Source organism: Trichoplusia ni, chromosome 21, assembly GCF_003590095.1.
Source record: "Trichoplusia ni isolate ovarian cell line Hi5 chromosome 21, tn1, whole genome shotgun sequence".
Classification (NCBI taxonomy): domain Eukaryota; kingdom Metazoa; phylum Arthropoda; class Insecta; order Lepidoptera; family Noctuidae; genus Trichoplusia; species Trichoplusia ni.
Window position 1 is genome coordinate 5,802,075 of NC_039498.1, and position 25,701 is coordinate 5,827,775.

At 35.3% G+C, this 25,701-nt stretch overlaps 2 protein-coding genes across 3 annotated transcripts in view; one reads left to right on the forward strand and one right to left on the reverse strand.

Annotated features, from left to right (window-relative positions):
• LOC113504265 (diacylglycerol kinase 1-like) overlaps positions 1-14,146 on the reverse strand; it is a 118,082-nt gene extending 103,936 nt beyond the window's left edge. Inside the window, exon 1 of the mRNA XM_026886481.1 lies at positions 13,468-14,146. The gene's annotated coding sequence lies outside the window, so the exon portion shown is untranslated. The remainder of the gene's footprint in view (positions 1-13,467) is intronic.
• Positions 14,147-20,816: 6,670 nt separating this feature from the next.
• On the forward strand, positions 20,817-24,922 carry LOC113504172 (dihydrofolate reductase). 2 transcript variants are annotated; one of them, XM_026886337.1, is made up of 4 exons: positions 20,817-21,120; positions 21,752-21,923; positions 22,455-22,565; positions 22,973-24,922. In XM_026886337.1, the coding sequence occupies exons 1-4, from the start codon at positions 21,035-21,037 to the stop codon at positions 23,159-23,161; spliced, it is 558 nt and encodes a 185-aa protein (XP_026742138.1). In that variant the 5' UTR covers positions 20,817-21,034; the 3' UTR covers positions 23,162-24,922. The 2 variants fall into 2 exon arrangements, with proteins under 2 accessions (XP_026742138.1, XP_026742139.1); XM_026886338.1 differs by lacking the exon at positions 20,817-21,120 and adding an exon at positions 21,548-21,609.
• Positions 24,923-25,701: the final 779 nt, after the last annotated feature.

Consider the following 25,701-nt stretch of genomic DNA (forward strand, 5'->3'; position numbering starts at 1 on the left):
TCATTTAAAAACAATTATTGGTGGAGTGGGTAACACGAAAACGTACAAAAAGTATATTTCTGAAGGTGTCATAATTTTTTTTAGATATTCAGCTCTTTTTTTAATCTAGATTTGTTTCATCACTTCTTAAAAGACAAACTTTTGCAGTTATAGAAGCAAATGGCCACTCTACGCTGTGGCAGACGTCATCCTGTTTACCAACTCACGTGATAGATCCTAGCATGCGAATTGAAAAACAAAAAAATAGCACAAAACAACCCAAGCATCTGTCACGATTGAAACAATTAAATTCATTACTTATTCATTTCGCTTCTTCGTCCGTGAGCGCCTTTTCCACTTAAGCCAATGTCATCTGTCAAACTGACAGCTGTCATTAAGTCGTTTTTTTAAAACACCTCCGAATTGGAGCTTTTTTGTATGAATTATTAAGTTTAATTGAAAATGCGTGTACTTATTATTGAATATCCTTCCTAAGTATTACGACAGAATTTTGATTTGATTAACCTAAATTTACACAAATTAAAAAAATGAAATAGTATGAAAGTACGTATTATTATTTTTAAAAATTATAAGAGCGTGTTTTATGTATGTGTGTATTTTAGTTGCCCCTTCAATTCCAAACAGCTAGACCGATATCGATGTGATTTTTTTAGGCAGGTAGTTGACACCTGCGATTAATGAATATTTTAATAGAACTTAATTTAGGAGGGTTACCTATGTTTTTGCGAGCTAAGCCGCAAGCAACGACTACTAGACATTTAATTTACCCTGTAAAATACCGACAGCTCACCAAACATTTGTATTAACTGGGAATCCAACCTGCAACTTCCAGTATAGCAGTCACTAACCACAAGACTAACACACCAGTCAAATGTATTGCAACAGCTGCCCTCGACTGCGTTTATATAATTCATCGGATCTAAGCATAACGAAACATAATAACTGATTTGATTTAAGTAATGGATTTTGCGGCGATAAGGTACGGTTACTGATGACGTTATGACATACATTCTTAGTGCTAACGTTGGTTTTATTATGTCTGAGTATTTATAATTTTAGATAAAGTCATTTAAAGGAATCGGTGGATTAATTTTTGAAGAAGTTTTGATAAACTTGTGAGTCGGAGTCGCGACGGTAAGGGTTCTGAAAAAAAAGAAAAATCTGTGAAACAGAAATGTGCCAAAAAACCATCTCCTCTCAATAAAAATAAAAATGAAAGATGCTCTTATTCATTTTTCTCCAACGCCGATCAAGAAGTTTCACTTGAAAAAGACACAAAAAGTTGCCACACACTAGCTGGCGCAAGCATCGATGATGATCAGGAACATAAAATCGAGATAAAACTAGTCTATTTGTTCAACCAAATTATACTATCTGTGTACAAAATTTCGCAAAATCCGTTGAGCGGTTTTTGCTTGAAAGAGTAACAGACAATCATACATCATCATCGTCATCCACAGCCTTTATCCTCCCACAGCTGGACATAGGCCTCCCCTTTCTCGTGCCAATTTCTACAGTCTTGGCTAGCCTCATCCAGACTCGACCCGAGACCTTTATTTTATCGTCGATTCATTTTACTCCAGGACGACCCCTTTTTTGCCTTGCCTTGCCCACCATTCTGCCACCGTCTTAGTCCATCACTTCGTTTGGCCAAGCGGCCGTTTTTTCTTAAGGCGGGGGAATCCTCATGGACGCCCTCTCCCTCGGGGGAGGAAATGGGTAGTGTCAGACTTTTACTGACTAAACCTGAACCGCCGTGCACGGCATCCGCGTTTTGTGTCGGTGTATGGCAATGCGTTGCAATCCTTCATACATAAGGATTCCTTAGTCCACCTGCCGTCACTTTGTCTGGCCAAGTGATCTGCCCAGCATCACTTCAACCTCCATATAATAGCATACTAGTCAAATATAAGCAAAAAATAAGTCAAATAAAACAGTTTGCACAATCAAGATTTTTTCAGCTGACGTCTGTTTAATTAAACGAATGATAACATGTCTTGGCGTCTCCTGCAACCTAATCGTAGTTGTAAATAACGTGCTTATTGTTAAGCAGATAATTAGCATTCGAAATCATTCACTGTTTATCTAATAGGGATGGTAGTTTACAATGTACTTCTCAAAGATGGTTGGTGTAGGGTTTAGTGATTTTTGTAACCTTTTTTGCAAGGCGGGGAATCCTCATGCTCCTCCACTCCTTCAGGGGAGGACATAGATGGTGTCAGACTCTAACTGACTAAACCTGAACCGCCGTGTGACATCATCCGCGTTTATGTGTCGGTGTATAGCAATGCGTTGCAATCCTTCATACGTGGTTAGTCACCCTTACTGCTTCATAGAAGGTCGTTGGTTAGATTCTCACCCAGGACATTTTTGTTTGTCATAAGCATTATCATTCTATACATATATACCAGCCTGCATACGTCCCACTGCACAGCATCGATCACCACGCTAGCTCACTGCGGGAGATTTCAGATTGCAATATTTGGAATCCAGGTTTCCTCACGATGTTTCCCTTCACCGTTTGTCAGTGGTGTCTTAGAATAATTAACGTATAACTTTGAAAAAGTCACATTGGTACTTTTCCTGCGTAGGGATCGAACCTGCACCTCATGCATACATAGCCATGCTTGTTTGGTTGTAATTTATATGCATCCAATTTTGTTCACCCGTTTATTACTATGCGGTATGGTATACTATCTGACACACAGCGTCGTCGCTTCCTCTGTGTGTGTACACAGAGGAAGCGACCAAACTTATAACACCCCTCTTTTTTCCGTCGAAGGTTTAACAAAACTAACCTTTATTTAAGCTGTGTTGCCGTAGAATGTTAAGTTTAACAAACGATCTCATTTAAATGTTTCGAATTGCAACCTTAACGTAGAAATTCTGGGAGAAGGGAGGGTTAACTCAACCTTGGGAAGTCCTTGAGAGATAAAATCTTTGAAAGAATGTGTCGTTGTTTTTCTTATATAATCTTTACTAATATTATAAAGAGGAAAGATTTGATTGTTTGTTTGTTTGTTTGACACGAATAGGCTTCGAAACTACTGGACCGATTTGAACAATTCTTTCACTGTTGAGAAGCTACATTATCCCCGCTGAACATAGGGTATAATTTATTTTGAAAAATATTAGGGTTTGGTAAGGAAATTGCGATAATGTAACCAAAGGTGTAAAATCGGAAACCTATTTCTGCGTACGCTCAGAACAGAACAAAATGATGTACAGGTTCGCTTACCACGCAGACGAAGTCGCGGGCAACTGCTAGTTTTCTAAATAAAGATAGGATTTTTATCTATTCTTATAGGGACTAGCCTTTTCCCAACTATATTGAGGTCTATTCTAGTACAACTGAATGCAGCTAAGTGTCAGTGTATTACAAGGAGCGACTTTTTTTTCTTTGAGGCACTTCCCGATACGCTAGCAGGCTGAAATCAGAGTAGCTTCAAGTCCGATGACAATGCAATTTACAATTTTAAAAATGGCAGGACCGATTTTGTTAAAATTTTAATGGAGTGATATTAAAAAACGTAGATTTTAGCATTTTTATATCTATTAATTATTATTATTTCAAATCTGACAACCCTGATGTTACAATGTTCTGCGGTTATCATCACGTGCTTAAATTTAAAAGTACACCACAATTTTAGTTAAGTATATGTAATGAGGTTTACATCAAATCCTATTGCTTACGTTGGCGTAGTATTTTGTTTATACAGGTACAATCGGCAACAAAAGTCGTTTAATGTAATCAGGTTTTAAGTGTCTTTAGGAATGTATGTCCATTATTTTAGGTATTTAAAAAGGTAAAAAATCATAGTGTGTATTTTTAGAAGCGGGACTGAAGTGATTTAAAATACCAAAAAGGATTATAGCACTGGACATTAAAAGAGACTGCGACCCCTGAGTTTGTTTCGACATTTCTTTTCAGGGTAGTCAGATAGGAAATGTCGGCTCGTTCTCAAAAAAGACATGTAAAAGTGACAAAAAATCCTACTTGCAGAATAAATAATTTCATTTCATTTCAAAATACATTAGGCCCTTATTTTTCAAATATGTGTTCGTATAAACAGATGCACAGATGTTTCTCTGCACCACCTCTTGGTTGACTGGTAGAGAATGCCTCTAGCATTAAGTCCGCCATTGTACATATTTGTATAAGAAATATTAAATAAAATAAAATAAAATAAATAAATACACCAAGATTGATTTCTGTATTTCCAAAAAAAACAATTCGATTATTTTATGATAATTTGTAGAAAAAACAACAGCAATTTATTGAATTTTATTCTGCAGTTTTCTTTCAGATTTTTTAAACACAATTTTTATAATAACTATCGTAAAACTGATTCATTATTAAATGATGTAACGGTTTACTCACGCGTATTTATCGGGGTAGCCCGACTAGTTTCGGACCCAACCGGAGTCCTTAATCATGAGCAGACGCGGCGGGATCGCGAGTCGAACTGTTCGACACCGCAACGTAAACCGTTACATCATTTAATAACAATTTTTATAGTATGTTACTTTGAAGAGCAAGGTCTCTAGCACAGATAATAACTTAAAAAAAATTCGATATAACATTTATTATTTTGCATATGTGTCACAGAAACATTCCTTAATGTTCAAATCAGATTGTGATAAGACTTTTGTAGTTGAATATACACTAGGGAAACAAAAAACAAGCGTTCTTTTACTGAAGCGTTATCTTTAAATAAACACCCAAAGATGTTTACTGCTAACACATTAATGATTACAATGACTAACCAATCTATTCATATAATTTAAACTAATTATACAAAATAGGTTCAATTTGTGTTTGTGACGTTGTTTTGAGTGAAAATTCTTTAAATCTATACTCTATATTACTAATATATAAAGCTGAAGAGTTTGTTTGTTTGTTTGAACGTGCTAATCTCAGGAACTACTGGTTCGAATTGAAAAATTGTTTTTGTATTGAATATACCATTTATCGAGGAAGGCTATAGGCTATATAACATCACGCTGCGACTTATAGGAGCGAAGATACAATGGAAAATGTGGAAAAAACGGGGAATATTCTAACCACGTGGACGAAGTCGCGGGCAACAGCTAGTATTATCATAAGTCTACATGTATTCACATAAATCAGCATTATAGCCATTTTCCCAACTATGTTGGGGTCGGCTTCCAGTCTAACCGGACTCAGCTGAGTACCAGTGTTTTACAAGGAGCGACTGCCTATCTGACCTCCTCAACCCAGTTACCTGGGCAACACGATACTCCTTGGTTAGACTGATTGTCAGACTATCAAGCTTCTGACTACCTGTAACGACTGTCAAAGATGTAGGAATTGTTATTCCTACATTCCGGCTGTTGCCGGGACCCACAATACACGTACATATTCACATACATATATATTAAAAAGGTACAATTTGTAAGTAGTAGCACTACTAAGTACTATAAGGTGTATTTTTGTATGTCAGTAACGCAAAACTTATAATGGATTTAGACGAAACATGGTACACAGGTAGTTTATATCCACGCTTAGCAATTAGGATAGTTTTATCCCGATTTTTGATCCCGTGGGATTATTTTCAATTCGTAGCGAGCGGGCCCGTGAGTAACAGCTAGTAAACCATAATTGTTTACCTGTGAAACAGTGACGCACATAAATGGAAATTGAATAGAGATGATGACAGGGTATAAAAAAAATCTAGCCTTGCTTAGTACCTATGAGATAAAATGGCGTTGGGTTAAAACTGTGGAGAAGTTGAAGAAAAATGTCAGCATGGATAATAATCAGCAACCCAACCGTTTAAGACGGCCGAAAAAAACGACCTTTTCTCAAAAATATCGAAGTCATAGTCGCATAAAATTGATATATTTAAGATAAGGTTTTTACCATTATACCCAGTGGTCTGGAAACCCAAATGAGCATTAATGTCACAGTTACTGCCCACTTCAGTCTTTAGAAAGGTGTCCGAATTCTTTTTAAAAGTTTGGACATTTATCTTAATCTGACAGGCAAATTTGGAATGTCTTAGGTTCGATTTCCAAAAATGTTTGTGTGACGACACGATCATGTGTGTTGTATCTTCATATAGTCTTTCTACTATAATCTATATCTATACTAATATATAAAGCTGAAGAGTTTGTTTGTTTGTTTGTTTGAACGCGCTATTCTCAGGAACTACTGGTCCAAATTGAAATATTCTTTTTGTGTTGAATAGACCAATCATCGAGGAAGGTTATAGGCTATATACCATCACGCTGCGACTAATAGGAGCTAAGATACAATGGAAAATGTGAAAAAAACAGGGCAGGTAAAAATCACAACTTATATCTTCTACCCACGGGGACGAAGTCGCGGGCAACAGCTAGTTAGAAATAATATAAGTGTGTTTATGAGTTGTCAAGTACTCATAACACAAGCTTTGCTTAAATTGATAAAGAATTAGACTTCAATTTTTTGAAACCGGTCGTTACACAATTGAGTATGACGATTCAGTCGATCAAATGACGTCATTTCCGCATCAAGTTTAACCCCTATTCGCCTTCGATTCACTTCCTGTCGCTCCAGGTGCAGTTTCTACAATCAGAGACGCTATTGATCTATCGGATATCACCAATTCTCTATTCATTGTCAAGTTCGGATTGACGAAGGTGATTTTTTTTTTTTTTTTTAGAATATTTAATATATTTTTAACATTTTTCAAGACATTGTGACATTCATTTTCAAACAATTTCACAAAAAATTACTTTCTACACATTTTTGTAAATATTATTTGGGCTTTTTTTGTTGTCATGTTTTTTTTAATAGTACTGAATAGTACAATCAGAGACGCTATTGATCTATCGGATATCACCAATTCTCTATTCATTGTCAAGTTCGGATTGACGAAGGTGATTTTTTTTTTTTTTTTAGAATATTTGATATATTTTTAACATTTTTCAAGACATTGTGACATTCATTTTCAAACAATTTCACAAAAAATTACTTTCTACACATTTTTGTAAATATTATTTGGGCTTTTTTTGTTGTCATGTTTTATTGAATAGTACTTTTTTGAATATATTCTTTTATTCTTAATCGAGGTATAATTAAAAGCTTGTGACTGCGACACTAATGGACAAACGCCTTTTCAAGAGCAGATTCTAAATACATTTTATAATAATTTACAATACGTAATAATTTATTTGCAACTATGTATATCCAGCCTGACTCCACAGCTGGTACAGTCACAGTTTCGAGTGCTGCCTAAATTTAATCGCAAAAATAATTCTTAACGTTTCTGGGTATTTTTTCTTAAATAATAAACACTAAATTATGTCTTTATTTATATTTTTAGTAAAAAAACAACTTAATTTTAATTCCATTTCTGTAACGCTTTTCAATTTCATCCTATATTTAAACATGGCCGTTTATCTACATCAAATAAATACATGTACGACAAAAACACATCTAAAACTTTACCTTCATGTCGACTCCATACTCCGCCCAAGTAACAAAATTACAATGGCAACTCCTTTCCCCTTCATCAATCAAATTAGCCATCAATTTGAATACCGACAGTAAAACCTATGGTTTTTTACCGGGGGAGCTAAAATGGTGCTTTGGCAGAATCATAATATGATAGCAAGGTTTGCTTGGAATGTATTAAATTTTATATTTGACTAGCTGTTGCCCGCGACTTCGTCCCCGTGGGTAGAAGATATAAGTTATGATTTATACCTGCCCTGTTTTTTTCACATTTTCCATTGGATCTTCGCTCCTATTAGTCGCAGCGTGATGGTTTATACTAAAGCCTTCCTCGATGAATGGTCTATTCAACACAAAAATATTTTTTCAATTTGAACCAGTAGTTCCTGAGATTAGCGCGTTCAAACAAACAAACTCTTCAGCTTTATATATTAGTATAGATTGGGAAAAGCTGGTGACTGGTCAGCAGCTCAAAATCAAGCCCTTTTGCTTGGAACAGAATATTTTGGAGTCCAATGCCAATCTTTGACTAGGAATGGGATACTGAAATTGTTATGCAAAAATATTTATATTTACCGCGGTAAGACATTGAGAAAACTAGCGTTTTATTAGATGAAAAGATTCTTAGTTGATAAAATTTCGTAAATAGAACATTATAATACCAAATGTACTACAAGATACTGTCAGAAATAATTGTGGCAATAATGAAACTCCTGTTTTTGACTAGTTTTTTATACTGTTTTACTAGCGAATGAAGGTCATATAATTTTATTTTTTAAGTTTACATTATTTTTAAGTTTAGTCGAAAAAAATTTGAAAAAGAAATAAGTAAATTAAGGAATCATTTTATGATTCTGCTAAACAACCATTTTAGGTGCCCCGGAACTGTGGAAAGGTCCCCGAAGAGTTGCAGTACGTGATACGATTTTAAATTTGCAAGACTTTAGATGAATGTACCAAAGCGAACTAATTTAAAATGTTGGTTTAATTAATTTTGTAGTTCGGTTTCCACGAGTAATGAGAATGAAATGCAATTACCAGAAGTTCGTAATGAAATTTAAATTAATTAAGTCGTTGTTGTGTCATAATTTTGTTGAAGTACAAGTTAAGAATTTTCTTAAAAAAAGTGTTTAAGAAGATAATTTGGGAATTATTTCAGGAACTTTTAGGTCATTGAGGGTTTGCACTGGAGGGCAAATGGGAAGCGAGGCAGGGCTCAGAGCTTGGTAAGGCGGGAGAATCCTCACGGACACCCACTCCCTCGCGGGAGGTAATGGGTAATGTCAGATTTTTACTGAGTAAACCTGCACCGGCGTTTGAATGGCAATGCGATACAATCCTTCATATACCGACCGCGGGTTTCCACCGGCCTGTGTGAGCTGGTGGGTCATTTTTCGTGTTGTGTGGAGGCCAACGTTGGACTTCTCGCCTCATATTGGGACCACATCCATACCACCGAATGTGGCCCCCCGCCGTGGGTCCTATAATCGGACGACAGTTCGGGCAAAGAGAACTAAATTGAACGGGAGGCGAAGACAAATTGGGGTGGTTAGGGCTTGGGTTACCAAATTTAACGGGGGTTACGATCTTTGCTCAACCATGAAGCGGCAAATACAGCCTACGTAGATACTACTACTGTCTACTACTAATCAAATTGCAAATCACTGAAATCATGAGTGTCATTCTAAAATATCTCTTTTTCTCCAGACGACAATGACATTTTACAAGTCAACGAGGTAACAAAAGGTACTAACTATCAGTCCAAACGTTCAAACCTTGTCCATAAACGTTAACACTTCCTGAAAAGTACTTCCTACGATAAACTGCACTGGTCGTAGTCTCGATCAAACTTTACTCATTAAAACTATGAGTGCATGTTTGCAGATTGCTATGAATTTATCCTACGTATATTATTATCGATCACTTTTAGCACTCAATACTGTCCTGGACTCCAGACCAAATGTTAATCTATTTAGTCGGTTTATATCTATACTCTATATACTAATATATAACGCTGAAGAGTTTGTTTGTTTGAACGCGCTAATCTCAGAAACTACAGGTTCCAATTGAAAAAATCTTTTGTGTTCAAAAGACCATTCATCGAGGAAGGTTTTAGGCTATAAACCATCACGCTGCGACTAATAGGAGCGAAGATGCAATGGAAAATGTGAAAAAAACGGGGCAGGTATAAATCATAACTTATATCTTCTACCCACGCGGACGAAGTCGCGGGCAACAGCTAGTACTAATATATAACGCTGAAGAGTTTGTTTGTTTGAACGCGCTAATCTCAGGAACTGCAGGTTCAAATTGAAAAAAATCTTTTGTGTTCAAAAGACCATTCATCGAGGAAGGTTTTAGGCTACATAACATCATTCTGCGACTTATAGGAGAGAAGATACAATGAAAAATGTGGAAAAAATGGGTAAAATATTCATCTTCCGTTCAAAAATTCCTAACTTATATCTTCTAACCACGCGGACGAAGTCGGGGGCAACAGCTAGTTTTTTTTACAATTATGCTAAACGGCCAAATTTGATTTTTGTCGAATACCGTATTTGTGATTCTTCCATACGATTACTATTTCGATAGCATTCGATTTTGCCTCAGGTGGGTACTAGACTAAAAAAAAGGGAAAAAAGTAAGACTGTGACGGTTCAATCTGTAGCCAAAGTTTAATCTTTGGTTTGGATGCAAATGTACCTTTTTCAGGCGCAATAGTGGTCTCTTTAACACCGGGTAGCTATGTAGGATCCAAGCATCTTTTAACTATAGATTCTTGTAGAAATTATTTTCTGCCGTAGTACTTCCTTGTGATACTGATATGGTATAATTATAATATTTTTTTTATTTTTTCTTATAGACTAACAAGAATTAGAAGACGAATCGAATAATTGTACTTAGGAAAGTGGCATTCTAATTCGGAGTTTCATAAGCAAGTAAGATGCACAAAGACACCTGAACTCAGAACCAGGATTTAGGGATCACAGAAAAACTTGTCCTAGACGAGGATCGAACTCGTGACACGTGCACTTTGAGTTTAGCGTGGGAGACTATTACAAGGACAGCTTGAGAGTGACATTTAGCTGTACACAATCGTATGTCGGTTATCTCAATAGGCTTCATAACTCCAATAAATCCAGAGGCTCTCCAAACCTCTTAAACATAGACTTGCAGTTGCGGAGGTGTTGCATGCAGAACTGGCGCAATCCTGCCGAATATAATCTGTTTGGCGACATTGGCTCACTTACTATAGCAATGCAGTTCCTTCGACTCTTCTGTTCCACGATTACACCATACAAAAAGAGGTTTCTATTCATAGCCACACTAGGTAAGTCACGAAATAGACCGAAGATTATTGGTTTACGTCACTCGTAAAGAAATCTATGTTTTGATTACATTGCTGTGTTTGTATACGTCACCGGGCGAATGTTTTAGAAACGTTTGATGGTTAAACGCAATGGTATGCTAAGCAATGTGGGACCTCATTTTGTTGGGAGAATGTTATCATAATAGTTCGATTTTCGGGGCTATTCTTGAAGGTGTTCGAGTTTTCGGTTTCTGTTGTTTTGAAATGCAGTTTTTTCTAGATATACTGAACTGTTAAGAATCTTAATTTCTTGGGACTTTATTTTCACCTGTTTTTTGTCAAATCTTGTTAGTTAAATTTAGCCCATTTTCTAGTTTGACTAGCATTTTGCCTGGCAATGTAACGTTATGCAGCTGATTTGATGCTGGAGCTATCAAGGTAGTAACTATTTAGTAATCTGTCAAGTGAGTATAGGAGCTCTGCAATAATACGAATTTTAGCAACCGACTTAATGAAATTTTTGCCCACCCATAAGATTTAAAATTATTGTGGTCAGTTGGACTCGTGATCCCGCCGCTTCAGCTCATTATTAAGGACTCCGGTTGGGTTCAAAACTAGTCGGGCAATCCCGATAAATCATACTTATCATACAAACTTTGATTTAATAACTGGTTCCTTGTTTCGGAAAGCACCTTCGTGGGATTTGTCTGTCATTTGCAAATCTTGGACAGTCGCTATGGGTAGTCGGAAGCCGGAAAGTCTGACAACCAGTCTTACCGAGGTATCGTGATGCAGTCCCTTGTAAAACACTGTTATTTAGACGCATCCCTCGAGACTGGAAGGCGATCGCAGCATAGTTGAGTAAGGCTAGACGGATTACTATAAAATCTTTATGGATTTAGGATAGGCCTGTACCCGGGAGAACGATATATTATGTACTTGGAAAAATCTTTACGTATTACGATTAATTTTAGAACGCAATAATCGATTTTGATACTGTAATTCCTAAAATAAATCAGAAGTGAGTACCAAGAAATATTAAAATACTTATTATACTTAATTTTGTGATTAAGAACGGAAACTTTAATACACAATAAAAGCAATTTTTACTACTAGTGATGGAGTATTTTTTTATCTAGCCTGTTTTAGATCCCACTGCTGGGCAAATCCCTCCCCCTTTCTCTCCCAAACCTCTCAATCCTTTGCGATTTCCGATTTTCACGATTGCCACGCGGCCACGTGCGCCCCGCGTATTTGACTAGATCATTACATTTTGTATTGCGCAATAAAATTGATCGCTTAGGGATGGACTAAGGAGGTATTACTTACTTAAACAAAAGAACATTAACGCCGATAGTTCCCTCAAATGTATTGAACTGACAAGTCAAAGTCACGTCACTTGCCGAGAAGGAATGTCATTCACATACAATTGATGTTTTTTTTTTGTGTTGTGATCGAAAATTGCTAAATGAGCTCGTGGCTAAACTATAACTGCACAAGTTGATCGATCACTGGTCAAGCTACTCTTAATACGGTCGGTTAATGGATGGGTAATCTATGACATAACGCGAAGGCGTGTTAAATGATGGGTCCCGGCTGTTATTCACACATCTTTGACAGTCGTTACGGGTAGTCAGAAGCTAGAAAGTCTGACAACCAGTTTGACTATGGGGTATCGTGTTGCCTAGGTAACTGGGTTGAGGAGGTCAGATAAGCAGTCGCTCCTTGTAAAACACTGGTACTTAGCGTCACCCAGTTAGACTGGAAGCCGACCCCAACATAGTTGGGAAAAGGCTAAGATAATGTGTAGATGATCTAGAATTGTCTAGACACACATGGGATTTTGAACCTAACCTAACCTGATATACAAGAAATAAATTAACTGTGTCAAACAGTCAGTATGAATAAAAGAAATATGAAACCTATTATCAGCTAGTCCTTGGATACAATACTGAACTAGCTGTTGCCCGCGGCTCCGCCGGGATAAACGCTATCCTAATGTGTTACCTGTTATCAAGGTTATAAACTATCTGAGTACCAAATTTCTTCCGAATCTTCGCGTTTATAATATTTGTAAGATTAAATTGATAATATATTTTCGATACCTTTATAGAGTTTTCGAAAACATTAGATACCTACTTGAATGATAAAAAAAAACGATTCCCTTTAATAATATAGAAATATTAAAAATACTAGGAGACTCGAGATTTCTCCCTTGAGCGGTATTTTTCCATTAATATATTTTTTAAACATAATAGCCTATGACACTATACTAATATGGCTATCTATTCGTAAAAAAAAATCGGTCAAAATCAGTTTAGAAGATCCTTAGATTACCCTCTACAGCCTAACCTTTTATAATATTACTAAGGATTTGTAAATAACCATTGTTTATAACATTCTGCGTTTACCTATTTTAATGTTAATTATGTTATGGATCGATGCGTGGATAATATGAGCCATTTAGTTTATAATTTTCCGTATGTATTACCTAGCTTACATAATTATGAATATGTTGATAAATCAGTGCAAATAACACTTATCTAAGACGTTATCAGCATGTGCTAATAATATTGAATCTGTTTATTTTCTTGCGTAGCAAAAATAATATTGAAACAAAACAAGGTCGTTCTAAGTTACATTTGACGTTATAAAATAAACAAAAAAGGAATAAAAAATGTAATCGAAAACATACCTGTCAATAAAATTCCAAATTCAAAATCGATTCTCCGAACGACACATCACATTGCACTTTGTTTTTTTTTAATAACGTTTCACTGAAGCAAAGGTATCAATATTTACAACACAAATATATACGCACAAAATTCCATCAAATCAAATAACCGAGTTTGTTTTGATGTCCAAAAGGGATTTTTTTACACATTTAACCATTATAACGAGACCGAACCCTCGTTAAGGTTATATCTTTTCGAAAATCACCCCCAAGAGACATGGCTAGTTTTTTTTATAAATCACATGTATTAAATTGCGAAAATTCCGATAAAACTCGACGCGACGTCGTCTCTCGCGAAACGCTCCCTGAAAACTGAACGCTGAACGTATAGTATCGCAGCTTTCAACAAATCTATATGAGAAAGTACACAATAGCGCGGTCCTTGTCTAACCGCAAAGAAATTACATCACCCATCCCTTTCACTTATTATCCTTGCCACTGAAACCGAAAAACGTCGGATAAAAATATCGAATTATGCTCTCATTATTCGTAAATTGGAACGCGATTAATTTTTCATGTTTTTGTTTTTTAATTAGCCGTTGCGCGGTTGAAAGTGACGTTTATTTTGGCGCGAAGATTCATCAATCTTTTTTTTTGTTTGACAGTTTATTTTTTTAATAGAAAGGAGGTCAAAATAGATTATCACATCAGATTTTTAAGAAGCGCTCTTTATTGTTTATTAACAAGTAAATCACTTTCTCATTAACGATAGCAAAATGTTAATAAAGCGAATGCAAATGACTTAATTATAGAGTTGTTTATATAAAACGCAGCGGCGGCCATATTTCAATATCCTTAAATAAGACCTAAAATAAATATGTCGTAACGCTTTGGCTGTCAGATAAAATAAAAGGAAAAGTACCAGACATGGCCGCGGTATTAAATACTTCACTTTATTTGGATTGAATTAGGTTAAGGCGGAATTAAATAGCAAAAATAACCAGTGCAAAGATTTTTATCTTTATTTTACTTTTGGGAAACTTACTGTAGCATACTTATATATACCTACTTATAAAGGTTGTAGGTATATATTTACAATATAATATTATGACTTCGTCTGCGTGGCTATGATTTACATAAAAAAGTGATAATATAATATATCCCCATTTTTGTATCATTTATATTTGCTGATCTGTTTCTATTGATTGAAAGAGTTTTTGAAATCGGACCAGTAATTCCCTAGCTTAGTGTTTTATAAAATTATTAAGTATAGACTTACTTGGAGGAAGGACATCATCATTGAGGTCATCCCAGGAGAAGGTGGTGTGATCTTGACAGATATGCAGGACGAACGTGGCTAGAAAGTGCAATAGACGGAAAGGTTCCAAAGAAAAGTGGGGGCCTTTCCCAGCTCATAAATGCCCATCATAAACAATCTTATTTAAAAACAAACATATTTTGCGTAGTTCTTTCCGTTTGTTGTCTCTTTTCTTTTCCGAATGGGAAATCATTAAGTTACTCCTCTTGACTCTACGCCAACTAATTAGGGCTCCGGTTGGGTCCAAAACTAGTGTGGCAATCCCGATAAACACGCGTGATTAACACGTTCAGTGCCACCGACTCTCCCGGAGAGTCCACGTAAATTTTATCCCAGTGCCGTAGACTCGCCTGGCGAGTTCAATGAGTTTGCTGTTTTTTTCCAAAATGCATGTGTATTTTTTGCTTAAAATAATACTGAAGACCAAATATACCCTAATCTAAAGAATTACGTGGTGGGCCGGGTGCGCAGACGCAGTTTATAATCGAAAGAAAATAAACTATTCTGCAATGCCTTGAACTCGCTAGGCGAGTTCACTGACATAGAATCTCAAACTTTTATTAATGAAACATATATAATTATGATAGATACTTTTATTTTCATTTTACCAAGTCACATTCACTTGCAAAACAACGGCGGATTGTGTTCTACATCTTGTAGGGCTCGAATTTCGTGTTATTAAATAGGCAAAGGAATGGACTACTGGAATACTTCCTTCATATTCAATTCATGTATGTATTTATGTAATTAGTTTGTATTATATTGTGGCAGCGTGCTGCTGGGGAGTTTGTTGCGCCGTTTCTTCATCACAGCTAATGCACTTAGGAAGCGTTGAAGGGTGGGCGATAGCGCAGGTGCTGTCTTATGTTCTTAATAAATTTCGAACGTATTCAAAATGTAATTTTACTTAAAACATAACAAATTGAATAATCATAACATATATTAACGTTCTTCGAAACTTCACAAAAACATTTTAAAACTTTACTGTCTTTTAAACTATATTTAAAAACAACCTGTTTATAAAACAATATTAAATATTCAAAATATAACCTAAACAATTACCACTATTTATAAGATTGACAACCACAGCATAAATTACGAAACAAACATACCTTTTCTTTTATCTGCAGTGTTTCTGTCCATTTTTATATGTTAAATTACATCGTATATTAGTTAAACACTTTTTAATTGCGTTAAACAGGCAACGTAGACTGTCACGGCCACAAAAATAACAAAACATTGTTTTTACCCTAACCCAACGCCACTGAACTCGCGAGGCGAGTCGATGCAATTCATGTTGCAGTGCCAGCGACTCGCCTAGCGAGTCCAACGTAAAATGTAGGCGGCATCTGAGAAATCATTGTGAAAATCGTAGTGGTAATGAAAGTGTTAAAACATTAAAGTATGATAAACAATAAAATTTGCCTAAAAGAAAAACTAGAATCCAATTATTATAAACTAGCTGTTGCCCGCGACTTCGTCCCCGTGGTTAGAAGATATAAGTTATGATTTATACCTGCCCTGTTTTTACCACATTTGCCATTGTATCTTCGCTCTTATTAGTCGCAGCGTGATGGTCTATAGCCTAAAGCCTTCCTCGATGAATGGTCTATTCAACACAAAAATACTTCAATTTAACCAGTAGTTCCTGAGATTAGCGCGTTCAAACAAACAAACTCTTCAGCTTCATAATATTAGCATAGATAAGGCGTACCGTCAACATCAGGAAAATCTTACACACAGAATCACATAGTAAATAAATATAGGACCAATATCATTAAATGCAGGTGCAGACGTCATAGGTAATGAACGATATTCAGCGATGCGAATCAGCTGTCGCCAGTGTTGCAGGAATCGTGGGAGACTAGCAATGTTTCCTGACCTGGTCTGGTATTTATCAAAATTATCTGCTAATAAGTATGATTGTCGTGTTTGTAGATAAACTCCTCCGAAATGGCTTGACCGATTCTCCTGAAATTTTCTGTGCATATTTAAAATAATTATCCCTTGTTCAATTGTCAGACTACTGAGAGTATTTTTTTATATAAACCGTATACATATGAGTATTCTTTATACTAATGTATAAAGCTGAAGAGTTTGTTGGTTTGCTTGTTTGAACGCGCTAATCTCAGGAACTACTGGTTCAAATTGAAAAATTCTTTTTGTGTTGAATAGACCATTCATCGAGGAAGACTTTAGGCTATAAACCATCACGCTACGACTAATAGGAGCAAAGATACAATGGAAAATGTGAAAAAAACAGGGCAGTTATAAATCATAACTTATATCTTCTACCCACGGGGACGAAGTCGCGGCCAACAGCTAGTTTAAAAGTGCCTTGTTCAATTGTCAGACTACTGAGAGTATTTTTTTTAATATAAATTATGTATAAATTGGTAGGCATTACTAGGTATTCTTCAAAATATATTCAGAAAAAAATGTAAGTATACAACACAAACGTTTCCTGGGACAACTCAGTCTACAGACTTCATGTTTAATATTCAAATTAACCTTTTTTAAAGTATTTATTGTAATAGTGAAATGCATCATCGGTGAAAAGTTCAACTGTCTAATTATCACGATTAATGAGATACAGCCTTGTGTCAGACGGATAGACAGCGATGCCGTTTTTACTTTTGAGTAGGGACTCCTAACAATAGGTAATAGGTTAGATGGCGATATCTAAAAACAGTCTGTGGGAGTCAAACGGACAGACAAATTTATTTATTATTAGTATTCAAACTAGATAGAAATTGATACGGGATATTCGTGCTTGACGAAGCGGAATGCATCATAGGTATATGGCAGGAATACGAGCATATTTAATATCTAAATCATTTTAACTGCTAAATCGCTGAACCGATTTTGATTGAACCGAAGGTGAATATAGAATGATTAAATGCAATTTAGAACGCAAATTAAAACTCTTTTCGTGAGTAAGTTATCCACTCGCAAGGTTTGAGGTTAAAAAGACATGAAATAAGTTATCGAATAGGTCGTCTTATTTGATGTTGGGAAAAAGGGTGTTTCTATTGTAACTAAAACTATAGAACAGGTATGTTTTTTATGTATTCTATTTATGTATACGCATGCGCATATTTTAGAACAATCGTCTTGTTATCATTATTTGCCTATTTTTGGCTCTTCAACTCTAACCTCACTTAATACACGGATAGCAAAGTGGTAGAGGTTACCAAGCCAAAATCATAGGGCGCGTCGTGTCGTGGATTCGATACCCACGTAGGACAAGCGTTTGTGCGTTCCAGGAATGCTTGTTCCGAGTCTGGGTATCTTTTTAAATGTTTGCGAAATCCCCGCAATACAAGGATTGCGTAAATGCGGGAAAATTTTTCTACAAAAATTAAATTTTATTCGGTAAAGACTACGCAATAGAAAACAGCACAAAAACTTACCAAACACATTTCATAATGCATCGCCTAAAAAACAGTTCGTGCATACATTATCTTGCAACAGGTAACTACTTACTTCGATTTTACAAACACCTGTTTCCCATCAAAATCCGTTTACGAAAGCATAAACAAGATAAATCTAGCCGTAGCAACAATAAAAATAACAATGCCAACCTTTTTTAACAGTCCCTCTTTGTTTATGGTGTAATGGCGTCAGCAAGATGGCCGCCTGGAGTTTTCATGACATTTGGCGGGAGTATTAAGACTGTGTTTAAGTACTAAAAGCATTGATTAATGTCAAGATGTATTAATACATTGCTTTTTGTGACTTTGTTCTTTTTTTTACGATGTAGGCTTGAAAATAGCGGTCACTGAAACAAAAAATTGCGCACAACCGTTGTATAAGTTTATCAAATGCTTTCGATGATTAGAACAAACACGTTTTAGGCCTACATTTGACACAGGTTGCTTTGGCACTGGGCCCCAATTCCGTTATTACAATGGCCGAGGAATTAATGGAAACAGGATTAACTGACACTATTTGTATCGTCCTGAGCATTTTCCTAAGCGACCATCACTGTCAATAACATGAATTTCCAAAAGTTTTGTGGGCATTTTGCTTGAAAACGCAAAATGCGAATAGTGTCAAATTCAATCTAATTTCTATTCATTCATTGAGGAAAACGAAATTGGGGTCCAGGTTGACTCTTTAAAACTATTCTAGATATAATTGAAAATTGTGGGAGCGTGATAGCGCGCTTCACGGTCTAGCCTCGTCTCTTTTCCACAACCGCAATACCTAATATTACTTGACTACGTAGCGGCCATCAAGCCCATTGTAATCTGAGTCAGCCTAACTAATTACCTTCTAGCTATTTGGGTGGTCAACCTTAATGCGTTTATAAGAACAATGGAACAACAATGGCTGCCGTACCATATATGATCGACTATCAATAGATTAATTATATACGATTATTAACCAATTTGATTGCAGCCTTGCTACCGTAATGGTAGACTGGATAATTCTTGGGCAGAATTTATTTTGTTTATGCCACAAATAGTTTGGACAATTGTAATGATTGACAAATATGATAGGTCGTCTTGAGACACCATTTTTTATGCCAGACATATGTATTTTTGAATTCAAATCAAGAGGCTAAATGATAGGTCCCGTTAATTTGTAAGTTTATATCCGTAGCGCCTGATAACTGAGTCTCAGTTTTTATATATTTACTATGCTACGAGAGAAGTGGATTATAGGTATGTACATATATTTTTTCGTACTCCATCTCGTTGGGGACACACTTAGTATAAAGTGTTTCGATGGTTTTCGTAGATCCTGGCTAAAAGGTTTCAATAGTTCTATTATAAGAGAATTCAGACCCTCTGGTGTACTATTCACTTAAAACATATCATATAACCAAATCACAAGATTAACTAGCAAACTCTCATTCATTTGTAATTGTAACGTTGTAAGTTTAAATAAAGATCTTAAAACTCGTTTTATTGTGCACGAAATGGCGCTATAAAATCTTTATTTATTTCAACAGTAGATAAGACGTGATAAAAGAAATCTTTGAAGCAGTTAACTTTAATTCTAGGCATTGGTAAGCTGTAATGAGTTTTTATTGACTTTTTATTTGTCTATGGACTTGTGTAGTCAATCTATTTAATGAAAACGTTTTTTATTTAAATTAGTTACATTTTAATATCGATTTTAGTAAACTGTAAGTTAAATTCGAATTTTAGCCTTTAGAGGCAATTTTTTTTTGTATTTTAGTATTGCGTCCAGTCAATTTATAAAAACAGATGTAAAATATACTTATCTAGATCATAAAGGGCAGTAAACAGTTTAAATTAGATATTTGCTACTTGTAATTAAAGTAACGAAATACATCAATAATTAAGGCTACCTATTCATTTAAGTGTAGTACCTAAAACTGAGATTAAGAGAAAAATATACATGACAATTCAAGATTTCACTAAGATATTAGAATTTCTCCTTTTCTCTACTCCACAATCTCGCTTTGCTTCAACAGACAGACATACTTACTTTTCTAAATTTCAAAGTTAACTCTGAGAGATTATGATTGGTTGACACGCACCATTGCCGTGACGGCGGCGCGTTGATGACGCCGGACGCCGAAAACACTACCATTGCCAGATAAAAACAAACGCAGCACACAAATACTCTGTGTACGCTCGTCGTAGTGTATAAAATACGTCGCCGTAGGGTAGACCTTATTTTTTTGTATTTTTGAAATCTGAGTCAGAATGTTTACCCTACTTGTCAAAAACAGGCGGACGTCATAATCAAATAAGTTACTCCGCAACCCGTTTTTTTGGATTTGTTGTAAACATTTAACCATGCCAAACATTTTAAATTCAGTAAAATGTTCAGTAAAAAACTAAAACCTCACGTTTTCACAACATTTCTTGAGACTAAAGTCTATACCTACCAACTAATTTTATCGATATTGTTCCTACAAACCTAGATGTACTATGTACCTACTAAAGATTATAAATAAACAATTAGTCTTCTTATCAAAGTCGTTTAAGTATTTAAAATTATTTCACAACTCTATTGATTTTGCGTAACGTGAACTGTGACCCCAAAATTTATTATCTCTATTTTTCTTATGTCTATCTCGCCGTCAAGTTTGACAAGACGTTCATTTGAAAGCTAATTCGCGCGTGAATTGTCCACATGTTTTTCTTAGCAAAACAATTTCTATTTTAGCGAAAAACGGTTTGATTTTTGTCCAATTACTTAAATAATTATCTGTCGATCTTTGAGACAGTAAAAGTTTGGTGTTGTGTGATATTTTAATAAGAATTTTGTGCTTTAAACTATTTCGCAATGTCGAAAGTTAAGTTGAATTTGATCGCGGCTGCCTGCGAAAATATGGGTATTGGAACTAATGGTACCCTGCCTTGGCGTTTAAAGTAAGTTTTTAAAGATCTTCTATATATTCTCAGTTCCTTTTAACTTCCAAATAGCCAATATGCCGGTGAAATAAATCGGTCACGACTAGAAAGATTTTGGCCGCTAGTAACCAGTTAAGTTTCAATTATATCGTGAAGAAAGTTAGATACCTCACTTCCATTCAACTTGTTAACCCCTACAATTAATAAGCTGGTGTTATTTTATAATAGCTATATTATGTATAAAATTTATTGAAATATACTTAGTATTAGCTATCATATCAATGTAATGCATTTTGGTGTTCATTTTGTACATGCTTAGAAGAACTTGATGAAAGAAGTCAGCATAAGTATTCTGAATCCATGTTCAGAAGACAGGAATAATTATTGATAATACTACGATAAGAGATAAGGAGATATGTCGCTCTCATATCACTCTGTTCAGTCATGAAAGGCGTTGTAACACAGACACCACTACATAAATCGTCTGCAATAGACCAAAAGGCCGTTGTAATTCATAGTTATTAAGATAATCTTGCAACTTTTACTTCTTACAAACATAATTTTGTGTATTTGTGTAAACCTCCATGAATAAAATATTATATACAACCTATTTTAAGACAAAACCTTATCAGTCCTATTTTGTTTTCAGAAAGGAGATGGCATACTTCACAACTATGACAACTCAAGTCTCAGACCCCACCAAAGTGAATGCTGTCATCATGGGCCGTCGTACCTGGGATTGTATCCCTGATAAATACAGACCGTTAGACAACAGAATCAATATAGTTATGACACATAATGTGGATAGTGTGAAGGAAAATGTAAGATATGACAATTTTTACTAATCACATTAAAAATAGTGAAAGTATGAGTGCGTCTGTATGTTTGGTACATTGCCTAGTCTAAATGACTGCACCAATTTCAATCAAATTCAGAATAGAGTAAGCTGACACCTTGGTGTAACTCAAAGTCTATTTGTTATCTGATAAACAAAATGTTTTTGGAACCAAATTACCATAGTTTTGTGACCTTTTTCAGTCCATTTCTGATCTTCATGCTTCCAGGTTGGATGGCCCCTGGTAGATGCCCCTCACTGAATCTTCACAAGCTTAATTAACATTATCAACAAGTCCATTGCATGTTGAAACTACTTGAAACCTGTATCCTCATGTATAGAAATGTGTAGAGGTCCAGGTTTCTTCCGAAGAAGTTATCCAGTGACCATGCTAGCTCACTCATTTTCTTCACAGTATTCTAAAAGACAAACATTCCCACTGACTACCTGTCTTTTTGACAAACTTTCTACAATGAACCTTTTTTGTAAAGAATAAAAAAAATACTGTATATTACAGGTACCGGAAGGTGTGATTGTAGTCCCGGGGTTAGATGAGGCCATCAGCTACATAGAGAAGAGGCCAGATATAGAGGCAACTTGGGTTATTGGCGGATCTTCAATATACAAGGTAAGCATGCACGAGTTAATTTCCTTATTTTTACTAGACTGTGATCTAATTACGACGGCACGGGTAAGGTCTCCACGCCAAACTCTGGTTCGATCCCCGCGTAGGACTAGCATTTGCGTGATCCACGAATGCTTGTTTCGAGTCTGGGTGTCTTTGTGCACTCATTTGTATGTTTGTAAAACCCCCCGCGACACAAGGAATTAATGCCTTAATGTGGGAGTCTCTTTAATAAAAATAGGCGGGATTAAACCGTTGCTAATTTTAAGTAAAGTGGCTACTTTATTATGAAATGCGTCTAACTATAGTGAATATGCCATAGACTGCGTTTTGTAGTTGCAGCCGGTGGCCCGAGAGCCCGACCCTAAGATGTATGCATAAAAATCGAAATAACAATGAAACCTTTTCAGGCGGCCATGACTCACGAAAACTGCGGCAAGATCTACCTGACTGAGATACAGAAATCATTTGATTGTGACACCTTCTTCCCGAATATTGACAAACAGCAGTTCCATCTCGTTGATGAGGAGAAGATACCTTCGGAGAAACAGGTGGAAGGAGATATTAGTTATTATTTCAGGGTTTATAAGAGATTGTAAGAGAGAGTAAGAGTGGAGAGTTGAGACCCTGGCCAAGTTTTGTAATGCGTTGCTTGGTAACAAGATAAACATTCCTATTAGCTAAGTAGATAATGATCCTCGAATGCTTGTCCCGAGTCTGGATGTCTTTGTGCTTTGGCTTGATTGCCTGTGAACCGCCGTCGACGCTATCGTCGTAATTTGAGTAAAAAAAGAAAGCTATTATTTTTTAAAGAACAAGGCATACAATCGACTTTCAATAAAAACTTGATAAGATTCACATTATTTTAATGAAAAAAGAATCAACAAAATCGGTTCATCAGGATAGTAGTTCCGAGATAAATTGTCTTTTTGATGTCGGTTTAAAAACAAAGGATTTGCGTCCGTTGTGGCCGACAGTTTACTCAGTGTCGATCTAATACAGCTGTAGAATGAGTGGAATCTCTTTAATGAATACTATGTAAGGCCTATGCATTGTGTATTTAACTGTTTACACCCATAGAATGATTGTAATTTAGGCTCTAGACAGACGGATCTCATTTAAACTGCAATTCAACATAAAATTGCACTATGAATACAATTCAATTGCAGTCAGTATGGAAACGGACTGCATGTTTGGTTTGCAGTTCTACTGCAGTTGTGTTAACTGCACTGTAACAGCAATTTGCAGTTGGATTTGCAGATGAAATATTGTCCATCTGTCTAGAGCCTTATATGGTAGGTATACACCTATAATTGTAATGTTTATATGAACAAAGTAGTTTATATTATATTTTTTAAGGAAAGAAAAATGTTACAAGTTCAGTACAAAAGAAAGTTTAATAAATTGAAATTTTTACCTAAAAGAGCAAGTTATAATAAAAATCTAGCATGTTCTGAATATTCCAAAGATTTTTAAATGAATTGATCTGTTTATAATTGATAGGTGTATAATGCAATTAAAATGAAACCTTTCAATGACATATTGCTGAATAAACAAAAAAATATAGATGTGCTTGAGAGCATGTTTATGATAATTATAATCGTCGTTAATTTATGAATATCTTATTCTATTCGCATGAGCTTACATTTTAAAGAATTAATGTCTATTTTAAAGTGCTTCCTAATTTGTAAACTTAAAATTTTGGAAATGTTTATATTAATTAAATGCGTCATTGTTGTACAATTTGTTTTTATTTATTAATCAACTGTGTAAGCAATACCGTTTAGGAATCCTAAAGTTCTGTCTAGCCAGCATAGCCCTTTATTTGAATTAATATGTGCGGCTAAATCCAGATCACTCCGTCTTCCAAATATGCCTAACTGTTATTCATTATTCAGGCACCAAATTTTTCATGTTTTTTTGTACCGTAACCCAAAAATGAACTTTTAATACAAAATACGTCTCAATCCACAGGCACTCTCAATACACAGGCCACAGAGTGACCTACAAAGAAATTTATTCTATTCCATTTTTTGCCCAACTCAATTCACTAAGGAAGGGGGCCTTGATAGATATTAGCAAATAATCTGACTGACCGTAATTATCGAATTGACTTGCCAACCACTGGCTCTAACTCGCTTTTTCATCCAACCTTATAATAAAATTTACTTACTTAAACATTAAAGGAGCGGGGTCTGTACTACAAATAAAAAAACAACTGATTATTATTAACTTTAATTGTTTATCAATTAATACAATAAGACTTACAATTAAAACTACGTACGGCGTGTCTCACGAACAAAATCTTATGTGGGAGGGTGGATATGAAGAATACTGAAAGAAAATGAGACGAACGCCGTTGAAAGTAGGCTAGGGTATAATACAGAAATTATTTTAATCCACGACCGTTCCGTTCGACAGTTCACAGTGTAATGATTTTTTAAGTGACATGATTTTGAAGCAAGAACTGTCATTGGCGTGTTTTTTTTTAAGATGTTATGAATGAGCGAAGGTTTCTCTCATACAGCCAAAGGTTTTAATGTAGTTATGAAGATGGCTTTCTTTAATGAGGCAAATTGTCAATTGCCACAAGCGGGAATCGAACAGATATTGTTTTGATAAGCCCGCCATCGTTTGATTTTAATTTTTGAGTTTATGTATATTATGAGTCTCTTTACTTAATTTGACTGATTTAAGAGAAAAATCATTTTGGAAGACAAATAATTTCTGTATCGTCAGAATATTAATACTAAAATATTAACATAAAACCTCTTAATTATAACTATACTTATTCTAAGATACAAAGCGCATTCAGGGCCATTATCTCTCACACAACAACCATAAATGCGCAAACGATAAAAAAAATATTTCGAACGAGTGTTGCTAGTCGCAAAAAATCAAGTCTTGCCATAAGAAGGTGTTTTAAAATTAAGTGTCCCGACTTGTAAGGTGGAAAATCCGAAATATTTTTACAAATCTTTTTTTTTTGGATTTTTCATTTTTATATTTTTTTTGCTCTACCCCGGAGCGGGTGAATATTATTAAACACGACGACAATACATACTTTAATTACAATAACAATATAATAAGTAATAATAACAAGTTAAAAAAATTACTTTAAGAAGAAAAAATATTTCTA